The 17,430-nt window shown below is 45.4% G+C and overlaps 2 protein-coding genes across 2 annotated transcripts in view; one reads left to right on the forward strand and one right to left on the reverse strand.

The window, feature by feature from the left end:
* Nucleotides 1-4,577: 4,577 nt before the first annotated feature.
* Nucleotides 4,578-16,797, forward strand: GABARAPL2 (GABA type A receptor associated protein like 2). Its single transcript, XM_066348525.1, has 4 exons — nt 4,578-4,731; nt 5,064-5,119; nt 6,258-6,430; nt 16,183-16,797. The coding sequence occupies exons 1-4, from the start codon at nt 4,698-4,700 to the stop codon at nt 16,271-16,273; spliced, it is 354 nt and encodes a 117-aa protein (XP_066204622.1). The 5' UTR covers nt 4,578-4,697; the 3' UTR covers nt 16,274-16,797.
* ADAT1 (adenosine deaminase tRNA specific 1) overlaps nt 11,996-17,430 on the reverse strand; it is a 57,111-nt gene continuing 51,676 nt past the window's right edge. Inside the window, exon 11 of the mRNA XM_066348522.1 lies at nt 11,996-12,895. Within this exon, the coding sequence (XP_066204619.1) occupies nt 12,880-12,895 (16 nt within the window). The 3' untranslated portion in view covers nt 11,996-12,879. The remainder of the gene's footprint in view (nt 12,896-17,430) is intronic.

Genomic DNA, 17,430 nt, shown 5'->3' on the forward strand with positions numbered 1-17,430 from the left:
CACTTGTTTTACCTTGGCATTTACCTACATCACTGAACCTTTAGCTTCCCAATTTCCTCTTCTAAGTCCAGCTTTTGTTTCCTTTTTGTTTGTTTTGAGAGAGGCAGGGAGAGAGAGAGACAGGAACATCGAGCTCCTCCTGTATGTGCCCTGTCTGTCTGGGGAATTGAACTGGCAACTCTCCAGGGTGAGGCTCCAACCAACCAAGCTATCTGGCCAAAGCTTAATTTTTATTGATTTTTAGAGAGGCAGAAAGAGGAAAAGGCAAGCATTTGTTGTTCCACTTAGTCGTGCATTTTTTGGTTGCTTCCCGGGTGTGCCCTGTGGATCGAACCCACAACCTTGTTGTTTCAGGAAACAGTCTTAACCTACTGAGCTAACCGGCCAGAGCCTAACTCCAGTTTTTGTTTCTATCTGTTAAGGAAAATTTATCCTTTGAAAAATGTGCCCTTCCCAAAACATAAGATTCACATTTTCTCTGAAGTTTTCCTTGATAAGCCTTACTTGGCTTTGTGTCAGCCCCATTACCTTAAGCCATCCCTCAGTATTCATGTTCACATACCTCCTCAACATTTGAAAGTTATTCTGCATTTTTATAGGTCTGTTAATGTGTTATTGCATATATTCACTATCCTATTTCTCCTACTGATTCGCCTTTTCAACTAACAACTAACTCCCTCAAGGAAGGCATCCAATGTCCTTAGAACATTCAATAAGCCAAATATAAATACCCAATAGGAAAAGAAGGTAATATATGCCAACAAGGCATATCAGAGAAGCCAATTAGAATGATGAATTGGAAAGAGACATATGAAAGTAGGTAAAGATAGAGAACAGAAAAGACATTGCACATCATTGAAATCATTAGGTGTCATGCCCATGAATTGGTGGGTGCTGGCTTGTTCCTCTGAAAAGTGTGCCATGTGCAAGGTGGTGTACATATGTCTTGTACTAGGACATAAAGACCAGCTCTGCAAAGACAAGCAGGGGTTTCAGTACAATTTTTAAGTCTTCCACCGATTCACTATCAAATGGTAGACAATCATCTTCATTCCTCAGTATTTAATTCTATTTATTAAGGTGACCAACTTTTTTTCTTTTTCTTTTTTTTTTGTATTTTTCTGAAGCTGGAAACGGGGAGAGACAGTCAGATAGACTCCTGCATGCGCCCGACCGGGATCCACCCAGCACGCCCACCAGGGGCGATGCTCTGCCCACCAGGAGGCGATAGAGCCGTCCTCAGCGCCTGGGCCAAGTTTGCTCCAATGGAGCATTGGCTGCAGAAGGGGAGGAGAGAGACGGAGGGAAAGGAGGGGGGAAGGGTGTTAAAGCAGATGGACGCCTCTCCTGTGTGCCCTGACTGGGAATTGAACCTGGGACTTCCACACGCTGGGCCGACACTCTACCACAGAACCAACCGGCCAGGGCTGGTGACCAACTTTTTTACAATGAAAAGGAGGACAAAAATAAATTGAAGAAAACAATATCGTAAATAAAAGAAACATTTTACTCATTGCAAAAAATACACTATAATATGATAAATGCATAATAAAAACATTTGTAATATTTTATATTGTAATTATGCTTACATGCCTATTAAGTTTTAATAATAATTGTAAGGAAAAAGTACTCATTTAGTAAAACTAAATATCAAACAAAACCACTAATTTGGAGTGATATTTGGGTGTATTTATCATTTTCTAATTAAAAAACATGTTTTATGCAACTATTTAATCAAACTGCATTATTAAATAGATATGGTTTGAGGTTAGAGTTCCACTCTAAAACCGAATTTCAGGAAAATACTTATAAATAAAATTATACGTATTTGGAAATAATTAAATAGATAATGAATTAATAAAATGTTAATTGTGCTTATCTGTCTATGATTGAATATTCACTGAGAAAGAAATAATCGTGAGTCGTATGTGCCGTGTCATGTTTCAGTAAGAAGTACACAAAGCCATTTGCACGCTTGGTATATCGTGCGCTCTCTCAAGGTCTCCTGTGCGGAGCATATGCATCTCATGATTGCGTCTCGCCGCACTGTACTGATCCTTGAGGAATCATCATTTCAAATACAAATATGTCACATCACATGCAATGGATCAACTCTGCATTGATCGAATACGGACATTTACAGATTAGTCTTCCAATATCAAAAAGGAGGACATGTAGGAGGACACTTTTCGAGGGAGGATGGAACTTACAAAAGAAGGACTGTCCTCCCTAAAGGAGGACGATTGGTCACCTTATATTTATAGAACAGGTATTTACATTTTTTTCACTCACTCTCTAGCTAATTTTATCTAGTTCAATAGCTTTAAATACTTTTCTCCTGGATTTGAAACTCATAGATTCATTTACCTAATCTACATCTTCACTTGGATGTGTCCCTTGGACACCTTAAACTTAATATATCCCAAACAAAACTCATAAGGCCCTGACCAGGTAGTTCAGTTGGTTAGAGCATCCACTAGCCTGCCAAGGTTGTGGTCAGGGCACATACAAGAATCTCCCTCTCTCTCTTCCCTCCCTGTGAGCACAAAGAAGCCATGTGAGAACACAGCAAGCATGTTTCTTCTTGGTCTGAGCCATCATCTTTCACCTAGATTATTACAATAGTCTCTTAATTCTTCCTCTTGCTTCTATCCTCAACCCCCCATAGTCTACTGTCTACACAGGAGCTAGCCTGAACACTTAAAAAGAAAAGTTAGTCCTGGCCGGTTGGTTCTGCGGTAGAGTGTCGGCCCGGTGTGTGGAAGTCCCAGGTTCGATTCCCAGTCAGGGCACACAGGAGAGGCGCCCATCTGCTTTTCCATCCTTCCCCCCTCCTTTCTCTCCGTCTCTCTCTTCCCCTTCTGCAGCCAACGCTCCATTGGAGCAAAGTTGGCCCGGGCACTGAGGACGGCTCTATGGCCTCCACCTCAGGTGCTAGAATGGCTCTGGATGCAAAGGAGCAATGCCCCAGATGGGCAGAGCATCGCTCCCTGGTGGGCATGCCAGGTGTATCCTGGTTGGGCACATGCGGGAGTCTGATTGCCTCCCTGCTTCTAATTTTGGAAAAATACCAAAAAAAAAAAAAAAAAGTTATATCACATCATACTTCTACCTAACATGAAATTCAAAGATAAACAGTTTTGTTCTAGATCTCTTTATCTCATCTCCTAATACACTCCCCCTTGTTTATTCAGTTCCAGCCATAAGGAGTTCCTTCCAGCTCCTAGAATATGCCAACTACTTTATCTAATAAGCATCCTATCACACCACCACTCTCTAGTCACCAACCGTTTTATTTTTCTAAATAGCACTGATCATTACTTGACACTTATTTTTTTGTCTTGTTTCATCAAATACAAACTCCATGAGAGCAGAGGTGTCTGTTCTGTTTACTGTTTCTTCCAACACCTAGAACAGTATTCCTATATATAGCAACAATAATTTATGATATAAAATTCAAAGGCTTTTCACTTCATTAGAAACAAGCAAGCAAACAAAAAACCGTTTTGGTTGCTCAGACACACAATCTAAAAATAACATAAATAACTTTAGAATGAAGCTAGATTCCAGGCCATCCATCAGGAATTTCAACTGTAGGAAATGATGACAATGTTCAAGCATATAGGCCTTTTAGATGCATCACAATCACAGGCATGTGGCAAGGATCAGGTGCCCAATTAAGAGAATATTCTTGTTACATATTCACCAGTTCGTAAACATATGATGACCTAGAGCAGATTGCCCTGATGACTTTGCTAGGAAGAAAGGGATGACATCACTGGAGTTCCTGAAGGCTCAGGCAGATGACACATACACAGAGCTTAGGCTGTGATTGCTCAATCTGTTGGTGACTGCCACAGAAGCCCATCTCATGACCAAGCTATGAGGGTAATTCTCCGAGTCTGATAGTCACCTCTAACTCCTCGGCCTGTTAAGGTTGAGGGGTCTCTTCGTGATAGGTGTGATGTTACAGTCCTCAAATGCATACTTCTGAAAACTTTTGTTTATTCAAATACCTATTCATGAATAAGGGAAAGAAACTGGATTTGTTTAAATTCAATTTGTAGGTCCAAGGCAATCTATTATGGCTGTCCTTGATATTGAACCCCGGTTTGTTACCAGTATTCCTATCTATATAGTCCCGTATGGAGACGCCAACCTGTTACTCCACACAATCTCCCCAAACTGTCAACGCCCTAAACAGAATCATCCCCCGCCATTACTAAACACCAGAGACCCCTCTTCTGTCATTCATACCTCCAAAATCCCCCTGTGGTCACTAACGCCTCAGTCAGACTTCCCTCCTGAACTCTTACTCTGTACGAGTCCTATTCTATCAGCCAGACCCTTAAACCCCCCCTTCCCGTTAGCAGCGTCCACCGACACCTTACTCCTATTACCAGTTCCCGAATATCTCCTCCCCAGTCGCCAATATCTCTCCCAGATGCCCCTCTCGCTAATGTCATCAACCCTACACCGGGGTTTGCAACCCGCGGCGCCCTCTCCTGCTCCGCCCCTTGGTACTGCGCCCTGGTGAGCGGCGCCGGAAGCCCCGCCCCGGCCGGTTGCTAGGCTCCGGTAACCGGAAGTCCCGCCTGCCGTGTAGTCACTGCCGCCGCTGCTGTCGTTGTTGTTGTGGTTGGTGCTGTGAGCTCCGCGGCTCCGAGAGCCGGCTGCGTCCCTTCCCTACCGCCGCCATGAAGTGGATGTTTAAGGAGGACCATTCGCTGGGTAAGCGTCCAGTCACTGGCCGGCGCGGTGGGGGCCTGCGCGGTGGGTGGGCCCCCTCCCCCACTCGGGCCGCCCTGGGCTGGGCCGGGCAGGGCGGATGCCGCTCTTAGGGCTAGGGTCTCCGAGGCCCCGATCTCCCAAACGGCTGCCCATGGACCCCGTGCCGCCTAAGGAAGACCCTCCCGGGAGCCAGGGAACCGAGACCGAGGCCTCCGGGACGCACGAACGAGGGGCTGGGGCGTGCGTAGGACGCGGAAGGAGGAGGAGGGCTAGGATCCGAGAATCGGCCAGCGGGCAGTCGCGACTGTCAGCCCGGTGTGTTTCTCCCACAGAACACAGATGCGTGGAATCCGCGAAGATTCGAGCGAAATATCCCGATCGGGTTCCGGTGAGTGGACTCCCCGCCCCTTCACCTCATTGTCACCTCTGTCTTCTGGGACTCGTGATAGGGCTCAGACCATTCAACAGTTGACAAGTTGAGGTTCCAGTTCCGGTTCCAGTAGCAGACGGGCCAGACTGGGTTAGGGGTTGTCCGGCGCCCCAGCAAGAGAGGCTTGAGCTGGTGCTGTTTAGGGTGCTTCAGTGCTGAATCTCCCGATCTAGGCCAGCGGGCTTCCTGCAGCCTCTGGGCTCCCTCGCCAATTATGTAAGGAATGATTATTCTAGGACAGGGCAACAGGTCACTGCCACTTTGGGGAATGGTGGTGAAGGAAGACTGTCACTTTGGTCATGGGAGTGGTACTTTAGTCTGAGGACATTCTCATCTTTAACTTTGAGCCCTTATCTTTACCTGGCTTCTAGCTCTTTTTCTCACCCTGACCCCTTCATCCTTTCCTGACCCCCCCCCCAAAAAAAAAAAATCCAAGGAGCAAAACCCCTTCTTCCATAGTTTTTCCTTAATAATAAATATGATCCTTTATTTCTTCCATGGTAGGGGAGATGGTTTCTGTAATCCTTTTTTATTTTCAAAGAACTTTAAGCCTGTTATTGTAGTTCATTGCTTGTGAACACTTCTTTTGGAGAGGGGATTGGAACCTAGTTCAGAGAGAAGCAACAAGCCAAATCAAGAGCTTGGTTCTTGGCTGGCTAGGATTGCCAGTCGGTCCCATTAGTCCAGCCACTCTTTTTTCTCATGTTCTTGGGATCTTAATTTCCCTGTAGTGTGAGGGCAGATCCATTCTGGGGTCCTGAAATAACAGGCTGCAGATGAAACTCCCACAAGATATTCTCGGGGAGAAAATGTTAAAAAGCTGCGTATTAAAGGCTATATTTCTTTTATGCACGCAAAGATGAGGGATGAGAAATAAAATAATTGACCACAGAAAAGCACTTACTGTTTCCTTATAACACATTTCTATCGGTTCTTAACCTCCAGAGTGTGTGGTTTAGTAAGTAAGGGGTGTATATCTGCATGTAATGCAGTTCCCCACCCACCTCCTTGCCCACACACTTCATCAGCTCCCTGACAATGCAAGGCCAGAGTTGCACATGAGAAATCCAGTCCCAACTTCTCTTTGCTTTCCCAGGTGATTGTGGAAAAGGTCTCAGGCTCTCAGATTGTTGACATTGACAAACGGAAGTATCTGGTTCCATCAGACATCACTGTGGCTCAGTTCATGTGGATCATCAGGAAAAGGATCCAGCTTCCTTCTGAAAAGGCAATCTTTCTGTTTGTGGATAAGACAGTCCCACAGTCCAGGTGAGAGGTGTTTACGGGTATTGGCATCTGCTTGACTGCTTACAGAACTCAAAATTTTGGAGGTCTGAAAACCAACGTCCTGTTTGGAAATGTGGACTTTGTGCTTCCTGACCTCAGGAATGCAAGAAAAATAAGGGCTGCAATACATGGGAGTGTGCTTTGGGTTAGGAAATAGAATAATTAGAGAGAAAGAAATTAAGAAAATGGAATAAGACCTGGACTTCAAAAAAATGATGAAATCCAGCCTCAGACCCCCAAGAATACTTTAAAACAGTTGAGGACTTAGGCTTAAGCCACCAGTAGAACTGAAGCCTGAAATGGTTTTCTCTAAATGATTCATGAAATGAGTCCTGTCGTTCTCTACCAGGAGCTTGTGGGCCCTGCGGAGGCTCAGCTTTAGTTAATCACCTTGCTTGCTCTCCAACTCAGTTAACTCTGCAACTGTGAAAAGTCTCTAGCTGCCTGATCTTCAGTACACTCAAATGGCTGCTGTCCAGCAAAGGGCTCTGAGGTCTCTCTCTAGACTTAAGCCTCCTTTACTACCACCTGTTCTCATTGTCAGAGTCTGACTGGATAGAGGAAAATGGACTGGCTCAGTCTGATTCCCTGGTCAGTCCTTCCCCATTACTGACTGAATACTTCTAGGCCCTGTGCCAGATACTGGCCCCCTCTTCCCTGAATGTGAGTTCCTGGCCGCATTTCATCTTTGTGACCCAAGCTAGTTTCATTTGTTTCTCTCCCCCCCCCCCCCACCTTTTAAAAATCATGTTCCTTTTAAAAATCATGTTCCTTTTAAAAACCTTTGAAAGCTCCAGAAGAGGCGTAGGCCATATTCTAGTCCTTTTCCTATGAAAGGTAGAAAACAAATGCTACTTTTTAAATCTGATTTGCTCCTTCCCAGTTTCCGCCTCTTCCACTTCCCTGGTGTTTGGCAGAGAAGAGGGATGGGAAAAAATGGGAGGTTCTTCCCTAAGGTTTATTAACATGAGAAATGCCCAAACGGAGATTGATTGTAAGTTTGAGCCCAAACTGACAACAAAGTAGCCAGGAAGCAAGATCACAAATGCTTGGGGAGTGACAGTTTTGCAGTTTTCTGCATTGGAAAATTAAGGAGGTCTCATGGACATAAATAAAAGTGAAGTGGTTACCAGTGGGGAGGGGTGGGAAGAAGGGTGTAAAGAGGGACTAATATAAGGTGACAGAAAATGATTTGACTTTGGGTAATGGGTATACAACATAATCAACAGTTCAAATGCTATAGAAATGTTCACCTGAAACCTATGTACTCTTACAGATCAGTGTTATCCTATTAAATTTACTTTTCTAAAGAAAATTAAGGCAGTTGGTTATGTGAAGGTGGGAGAAAGCAATCTGGGGGATTGGATTATAGGGTAGTTAACAGGATTTTGTGCTTTCTTGAAGATGTTACATTTATTTCAAAGGTGTGTTAACCTAGATCAGGGGTCGGGAACCTTTTTGGCTGAGAGAGCCGTGAACACTACATATTTTAAAATGTAATTCCGTGAGAGCCATATAACGACCCATGTACCTTACGCATTATCCAATAAAAATTTGTTGTCCTAGAGGACAGCTGTGATTGGCTCTAGCTACCCGCAACGATGAACATGAGTGGTAGGAAATGAATGGATTGTAATACATGAGAATTTTTTTTTTTACAGTGACAGAGAGAGAGAGTCAGAGAGAGGGATAGATAGGGACAGACAGACAGGAACAGAGAGAGATGAGAAGCATCAATCATTAGTTTTTCGTTGTGACACCTTAGTTGTTCATTGATTGCTTTCTCATATGTGCCTTGACCGTGGGGCTGCAGCAGACCGAGTAACCCCTTGCTCGAGCCAGCGACCTTGGGTCCAAGCTGATGAGCTTTGCTCAAACCAGATAAGCCCGCGCTCAAGCTGGAGACCTCAGGGTTTCGAACCTGGGTCCTCCTCATCCCAGTCCTACGCTCTATCCACTGCGCCACTGCCCGATCAGGCTACATGAGAATGTTTTATATTTTTAACATTTTTTTATTAAAGATTTGTCTGTGAGCCAGATGCAGCCATCAAAAGAGCCACATCTGGCTCACGAGCCGTAGGTTCCGATCCCTGACCTAGATGCACACAAACAATGGACAGGGCTTGTTTAAGACAAAAATAAGTCTTTTACTAAAAAAGTTATGTGCCTGGGATGTCACTAGCCACCACAACTGCCCTGTTAAGAATTTGTGAGCCCTGGCGGCCCTGGCCGGTTGGCTCAGCGGTAGAGCGTCGGCCTAGCGTGCGGAGGACCCGGGTTCGATTCCCGGCCAGGGCACACAGGAGAAGCGCCCATTTGTTCTCCACCCCTCCGCCGCACTTTCCTCTCTGTCTCTCTCTTCTCCTCCCGCAGCCAAGGCTCCATTGGAGCAAAAGATGGCCCGGGCGCTGGGGATGGCTCCTTGGCCTCTGCCCCAGGCGCTAGAGTGGCTCTGGTCGCAATATGGCGATGCCCAGGATGGGCAGAGCATCGCCCCCTGGTGGGCAGAGCGTCGCCCCTGGTGGGCGTGCCGGGTGGATCCCGGTCCGGCGCATGCGGGAGTCTGTCTGACTGTCTCTCCCTGTTTCCAGCTTCAGAAAAATGGAAAAAAAAAAAAAAGAATTTGTGATCAATTCACTCTGTATAGTTATTTCCATAGAACCTCTTTTGCATCCACAGGCCTATGTCCTTCCTGCCTGAGGAGTAAGGCCACACCCTTCCTGCTGGGTGCCATTGCTCTGCCACTGCTGTTGCTCAGGGCTGATCTTGTCACGTCAAACCAGAGTTGTGCTCTTTCAGCCTTCCCTCTTAGGCTTCTGGGCAGTGTGGTGCTGGGTTCACTGTTCACTAGGGGAGGAAGCCCCACCCATGTGTGTCATTTGGCTTTCCTTAAGGTAGTAGGGGAGGTGAATCTTCGTTCTTACCACCTGAAACTTCTGCAAGCCTTGGTGATTATTTCCTCCTTCCTGGAGGTGGCTTCTTAGTGGGAGGAAGTAGATGACTACGACCTATGGCAATTAGTGTTCCTTGGATTCTGATCCTCTGTTACATTAAGGAAATAAATGAAGAGGCTTCTTCCTGGGCCATTAAGATTACTCTGATAGCTCCACGTTAATCTTGCAATTAAAATGGCTGCAAATTGCAGCATTTAGCAACTTCCTCCTCCCTCCATTATCCCTAAGATATAAATAGAGTTGGAAATGAAAAGTGATTCTCAGGGCAGCAGAGGCTGATTCAGGGCCACTTTCTCTCCTAGATCTCATTTGCCTTTCCAACCTGGTAAGAGCCTACCATAACGCAGATTTACACCAGAGGTCCAGTCGGGATGTTTGAGTCCCTAAAGGGGGCCCCCTTGCCCATGCCTTCAGTTAATGACTTCTTGTCCCTTACTTAATGCGGCAGTGTTTTGTTTGGGGGTTTTATTCTTAAAAACACATTTGTTTACAAACAAGGTATGTGACATCACAGGCTTTATGCAGATGTTAGTCACCTGACAGCACAAACAAAATTGCCACAGGGTCTCCTTCCTGAAGCTTGTGTGTGGCTCAGCCTCTCCATCTCCTCCCCTGAGGCAGTCTAGTGGCTTTCCAGACTCCTTAGGGAAGTCCAGATCCTTAACCTACAAGAGCCCTCCCCCAGCCAGTAACAGACAGGTGGGCACAGGGAGGATCACTTATCCTGGGGCTGATAGTGTCTTCCATTATAGCTCGGAGCAGGACTTCGGGAGAGTTTTCTGATTGAAGGTAATCTCCCTGTAGAATGTCAGGATTACTGTTTAGAGTAGTTAGTAGTAAATGTTGATTCTAGAAATAGAGACAGAGGCAAGTCCCTAAAAGTTTTACTTTCTAAATTCTGAGTTCTATTTTTTGAAGAGGGGGATCTCCTTAACTGCTTTCTCACATTTAGCTTGGGAATTTGAATTCTCTGTCTAAAGGTGTTTCATCCAGACTGAGGCCAAAAACAAAGAGAGAAATATAGGTTGGTGCGTCTCGCTCGATAGTGTGTACAAGTTTCCCAGTCATGGCCTTGGAGGGGAACCCAGACCTGACAATGGTGGCTACATTTTGGGTTTTGTTTAGAACACAGACAATAGTCATGTTAATCCCGTTTCTACTTAAAATTTAGTAATTATTAAATAAAATGTCTCTAAGATGTGATAATTTGGGAATGTTACATTGGTAAACCTGTGCTGTTTGGATAGTGTTTAGTTGCTTCTGGATCTTAAAGAGCAACTAAGTAAAAGGAAGTTGTGATGTCTTAAAGATTTTATTTATTGGTTTTACAAGGTGGGGGTGGAACGAGAAGTATCAACTCATAGTTGTTTCACTCTAGCTGTTCATTGATTGAATTGCTTGTTATATGTGCCTTGACCCAGCAAGCCCAGGGTTTCACACGGGCGACCTCAGTGTTCCAGGTCAATGCTTTATCCATTGCGCCACCACAGGTCAGACAGTTGTGGTGTCTTACAGTCCATTTAAACTTTATTTAGAAACGTATTTAAATCAAGGACTTTTGATCATTTCTGGGCAAATGCCTCTTTAATATGGGGTTTATTTCAGACATTGAACAAGGTTTATTTATATCAGAGAAAAATAAGCACATGTGCTTCAAAGCAGATGGGTGGCCAGGTGTGCTTATCAGTCCAGCTAATTCATGAGTCAGCCTGGGTCCCATGGGCTCCGTGACCTGACCTTGTTTGGGGAGCAGGGGAGGTTCTGCAGGGAATGGGCATCCACACAGTTCTAGGTCAGCCTCCTGCTTCATAAGCTGTTGAATAGCTTAAAACTAATGTTTGCCCTCAGCAGCATGGCCATTCCTGGATGTGGGTCCTTCTCAAAAGCTACTGGTTAGTTTGTTTGATCTATGACCCTGAATAGAGTGGTGGGAAACAAGGCTTTAGGGGCAATTTAGGTTCATTCCATGGCTTTAATCTGCTGTTGGCTTTTCCCATTTCTTTCCTTGTCAGACTCAGAGCTCGGAAGGTGGCAGTATCCTTCGTCCTCAGCAGCGTCCTTCTCAGATGTGTACAAGTAATACTTGATGCTACCGCGGTGTGCATTAGTATTAGACTGGAGGCCACTTGGGTGTCTTCTGCAACTAGTGACTTAGGCAGGAAGCCTGGAGTTGCAGTACTATTTGTGAGCTGTCCGGCTGTCCAGCAGGCCTGTGGGCCCTAGCCAGACACACGTCAGCTGCTGTGTGCTTTAGGGGCCTGGGGCGGGGCAGCGGTGGCGATTTCTCCGAACTCTGAGGGAAGGTCATCTCATCTTCTTGGAGGCCTTTGGAACTTGTCTTAACTGACACAGCAGCCTTCTGCAGACTGCCTGTGGACTAGGGCCCGGTTCTGCATTCTGCACCTTCCATTTGACTATTCTTTTAATGAGACTTATAAACAGTTTTAAAAAACTGTATTTGCAGCCCAGCTCTTTTTGGCTGCAGGTTTCTGTGACTGTGTGTGTGGCCTGGTACTGCAGGTGTGTTGACCAGATCATCCTGTGTGGACGCGCAGGTCGTCTTCATGCTGCCCAGGGAAGCCTCCCTATCAGGCCTTCGGTCACGGGCGGCTGAATGGAGTGTTTAGCTCGTAGCGTTGAGCATTGTCAGTTTTTGTGTTCCTGCCAAAAGGGGTACCCTGAGTGTAAGGACACAGTGCTACTGCCAGCTGAATAAAGTTTCCACACAAGGCTGCGTGACAGAAAAGGAGAGCAGTAAGGGGACTCTTTAAGTCATTAGACACAGCCGTCTCGTCAGATTACAGGGTTTGAAGGAGAGAGCGCTAGCCTTGGCCAGTCGGTGTGTGATGCAGAGGCTGGCAGCGGTGGCCTTACCTGGGAACTTGTTAGAAAAGTCGGGTCACAGGCCCCACCCTGACCTGCTGCTGATTTCGTGTGCACGTCCTCTTTGTGTGAGAAGCGCTATGCTAAGGAAGATCTCTCTAGAAGGTCCAGGGGTGCTGACATTGGGCATTCGATCTAGCTGTGTGTGTACTTGGAGGCAGCACAGCTTGGTGGTAAGAATGTCTCCTGGCTTTGTGACTTGGGGTAAATTATTTAACCTCTGCTTCGTTTTTATCTATGAAATATGGATTATGATAGTACCTGCCCTATAAGATTGTTGTGAGGATAGAGGATCATGTGTGTAACATACTTGAATCGTGCTAGGCACATAAGTGTTAGCTATTATAATTAGGATTTTTATGATCAGCCTCTGTAGCTGTGAGGGCCTTGGTAACAAATTAAAAAACTCACAAGTTTTACTTAAAAGACAATGGAATCTAAAGACAGAAAGTCTCCTGATTATCTCCACCTCCCACCTTGGAGTCTCAGAGCCTGCCGTAGACCGTGGTTCCAGTGGTCACTACTTACTGTGGACGGCGTACAGAGTCTGGGGTGGGACATTGGGCTTTACAGAGCTGCTCACAGACTTCTAATTCAGCAGGGCTTCCGACTTGCTCGGAAAAAGAGCAGAGCTTAGTCTGTTAGAGTGGTCCCCAACCCCTGGGCTGTGGACTGGTACCGGTCCGTGGGCCATTTGGTACCGGTCCACAGAGAAAGATAAATAACTTATATTATTTCTGTTTTATTTATATTTAAGTCTGAAAATGTTTTAATTTTAAAAATGACCAGATTCCCTCTGTTACATCTGTCTAAGACTCACTCACTCTTGACGCTTGTCTCGGTCACGTGATACATACATTTATCCGTCCCACCCTAAGGGCCGGTCTGTGAAAATATTTTCTGACATTAAACCACTGTTAGAGGGAAGCAAACTTGACATAGGCACCAAGGGATGGCTGCCCTTGAATTGCACACAGTGTTTGTTACTTCTGTGTCTAAACCCCTGTGGGGATAGTGAGGAGATAGTGGGGACAGGTCTCATCACAGTCACCCTGGACAATTGGACCAAATGGGGCAAAAAGGTAGTTGTGGCGATCGCTGTAGCTGTTTCCCCTGAGCCCATTCTGAGGAGTCTCAGAGAAAAGCAAGTTCCTCGGGGCATTCCCAACCACCAGGGTAAAGGTCTCCAGAGACTCAGCTATTTGTTCAAGCCCTTTGTTAGTTGCTGGCTCTGGGCTCCACTTCCTGTCTATCACTGTGCTTCCTAATCACATGGTGCTTAAAGATAAGCATCTCAAAAACAAAACAAAGCAAAAACTGAAAGGACAGGCATCTCTCTTCCTCTGGCATAGGGACAGGCTCTCAACCTGAATGCTCATGGAATCACCTTTGCCATTTTAAAGCATGCTGATGTGCTGATGCCTGGATCCTGCCCCTCCAGGGCTCCGACTTAATTGGTCTGGGGTGGGGCTCCTGCAAAGAGCCCCTGTTGTTTCAGTTGTACAGCCAAGGTTGAGACCCACCACTCCACTTGTTCTCAGGAGCAGGGGTTCCTTCCTGTGTGCAGTGCTCCCCAAATCCGTACCTGTTTGAGGCAGTGCTGTCACTAGGAGTGGAATGTGAGCTACATTTGTAACTTTAAATTTTCTAGCAGTCACTTTATGAAAGAAAAATGTGAAATTAATTTTAATAGATTTTATTTATCCAGTATATCCAAATGTCATTTCAACATGTAATCAAAATTAAGATATTTTATATCCCTTTTTTTCATACTAAGTCTGAAATCTTGTGTATGTTTTACATTTACAGCACATCCTGTTTGGACAAGCCACATTTCAAGTGCTGAATGTAGCTAGTGGTTACTGTACTAGACAGTAAAAATATACGACATTTCTATCATAGCAGAAATTTCTAGCAGGCGGACGGTGCTGTTCCAGGGAGTCTTTATTTTACAAATTCCAGGTTAAGAAATCCTCACAAGGAGCAGTGATTCACTGCACAAGATGCTAATGACAGGCCATTTTGTATTCATACTTATCCACCCCCACTCTGTTACTTAATAGTTCTCATCAACCCACACAGCCAAACGGGCTGAGCTTGAAAATGGGTAGGAAGAATAAGAAAGGAAAACTTCCTTTACAAATGTAGCCTGTGTCCATCTGGTATATGGAGGCCCCACCCAGCCTGCCAGGACCACAGCAGCAGAGTGAGCTGCCATTGCTTCGCCAGCTTCAGGCCCCACACCCCTTGTTATCCACTCCAGGGGCCTTGTTTTACTGAGTCCTGCATTTATTAAGCATCTGTGTGACCTGTCGAGGTTAGTGATGGCTGATGTCTCCAGCTGGGTCTCAGCCACCTTACTGCTGGTTCTGGTCGACCTCACCACGCATGGTTGTGCTGATGTTTAGCACATCGTCAACTTCTGCTCATCTCTAGTAGTAGAGCCACATGGCCAGAGCTTGTCGGGGTGGCAGGTGTTACTACTCTTACTCGAGCTGGTACAGCTTGGTTTCGCAGCACAGACTAGAGTAGGTCTCTCCTGCAGTCTGGTTGTAGCTTAGGCAAAGCCAGCTTGCCCACCCACACGTTTAGTTTGAGCAGTATCTATTTCTGGAGGCTTCTTAGAAAGTTGGGCAGGCCTTCTTTGGATCCCATATACAGTCTGAGAGATGTCTGCATTATATGAGAGGAAAATAACTTCACTTTGATAATGCTGACATAGGGCTCTGGGGCATAGGGGTTTTGGTGGGGGAGCTTCCCCAAGAATGAACCCACTTGTACTTTCTTTAGATGCAAAATACAAATCTTCAGTAAGCAGTCTGAAACAAAAGAAAGCTCCTTGTACTTATCTATACCTTGGCCTTCCACCCATACAAGGATGGGCTTCATAGGCTCTTAATTTTGCTTAGTTTTTCCCCTTGCCCTTGGCATTCAGAAAGCACTCTAAATGTACCAACCAGCTAAGCCCGCTCACCGAGCGAAATAGAGCTGGCCTCTGAAGGATTGACTTTGAGAGGGTGTGTGCAGATGGCCTTGCCTTAGGGACCAAGAATGGAGATCTGCTTCAAGTGTTATGATTCCCAGAGGCCTAATTTACCTTAATCCTTTGCGGCTCCATTTACCTTCTTTACAATAAGAATGCAACACTAGCCTGACCTGTGGTGGCGCAGTGGATAACGCCTCGACCTGGAAATGCTGAGGTTGCCGGTTCGAAACCCTGGGCTTGCCTGGTCAAGGCACATATGGGAGTTGATGCTTCCAGCTCCTCCCCCCTTCTCTCTCTCTGTCTCTCTCCCTCTCTCTCTCTCTCTCCTCTCTAAAAATGAATAAAGAAAGAAAGAAAAAAAAGAATGCAACACTACTGAGATCTGAATTTCTTGTTACCACCTACCAGCAGCGGCGTGGGGGAGAGGAGCTAGTTGAAGCTGTCAGGTTCCTTATCCACAGTCATCTTTCTCCTGACACCTAGGCTCAGTAACCAAACCCAGTTATTTCAATATAACTATGCTTACAGAAATACACTTGTATTGGTTAATAGAATGCAATTTAAGTATAACTTATTTTACATGATTTGGATCAGAAACTTGGTACATGGCTTAAGCATTTATTTAAAAAAAGATTTGCAATCTGGTATTTCACTTACTACAAATGTATGTATAAAAGATCCTACATTAAATTGCTGCTAAAGAAGGCAGCAAGAACCTTGAGAAATTAATTTTTGGCTTGTCTTTGGAAAAAACCATATTGATTGCACTGTAAAAGTTTATGAAATTGGTGCAACAAAACTGTTGCAGTGTTTCCGCGGCCCGTTTACGGAGTTCAGTAACTGATGGTGCTGAAAAGGATGGGGGAGCCTCTGCCCACGTTTAATGATGGTTTTTGTTTTTCCCTTTCAAGCCTAACTATGGGACAACTTTACGAGAAGGAAAAAGATGAAGATGGATTCTTGTATGTGGCCTACAGTGGAGAGAACACGTTTGGCTTCTGAGGGCCAAAGCTGGGCTAGGTGCACTGTACCTGCTTGTGTATCTTGTAAATAGCCGGCCGTTTTCAGTTACTCTACCAGAACCTCTTCACATAGACCTACCTGTTAGCGCATTTGTAACTGGATTGATTTCTTAATATATTGGAAGGTTTTTGTTTCCTTAGACTAGTAAATTATCATACAGAGTTTTATTTTGAATTTTTCTTTTTGTGCACTGTCCTCATGGCTATTCTCTCCAGAGAACTTGTTCCTCTAAGAATGACATTTAATGAAGGTATTTCCATATTGAAGTGAGGTAGGTGGAGTATTAAAGTGAAAGAGCGGGAAATGATGACTTTATTCTGGATTGTGTTTGAAATGTTAGATGGCTAAGTATTAAAAGCACCCAAATTAAATTCTCAGCAATCAGAACACTTGCTTCACTAGATTTTGCAAACTGCCAATCATGTTGGACTGAGCTAATATGTTCCTCTTTCTGAAACTATTAAGGTAAATAATTAACAATAAAACTTCCTCTTATAAAGGCATTGCAGTGTGACCATGTCCTTTATTCACCATATTTCACACGGGTCAGAGAAGGAGCTTCTACTTCTGCTTGGCCAGGAGGAGGGTTTGTGGGGCCATGGCAACAAGGCTGGGAACAGGAAGCTGTGCCCTGTGTCATATGAAGGGACTTTTTTTTCTCTTAAGTGAGAGGAGGGGAAACAGTGAGACAGACTCCCACATGTGCCCCGACCAGGATCTACCTACCTGGTACCCCCCCGCCCCCCTCTGAGGCCGATGCTTGAATCAACCAAGCTATTTTTAGCACTTATGGTTGATGTGCTCCAACAGAGCTATCCTCAGCTCCTGGAGCCATGCTTGAACCAACTGAGCCACTGGCTGTGGGAGGGGAAGAGGGAGTGAAGAGGGAGAGAGGGGGAGGGACACAGATGGTTGCTTCTCCCATGTGTCCTGACTGGGAATCGAACCCAGGGTGTCCGCAGGCTGGCCGATGCTCTATCCACTGAGTCAACCGGCCAGGGCCATTAAATGATTAATATGTTCACATGGTTTAGATATCAGGCCTCTATATAAAAAGATATATACTGAGAGGTCCCACCACTGTCTTCTGACTACACTGACCCTTTGCCCATGGGAAACTATTGGCTTTTTTTTTT

Source organism: Saccopteryx leptura, chromosome 9, assembly GCF_036850995.1.
Source record: "Saccopteryx leptura isolate mSacLep1 chromosome 9, mSacLep1_pri_phased_curated, whole genome shotgun sequence".
In the NCBI taxonomy this organism is placed as follows: Eukaryota; Metazoa; Chordata; class Mammalia; order Chiroptera; family Emballonuridae; genus Saccopteryx; species Saccopteryx leptura.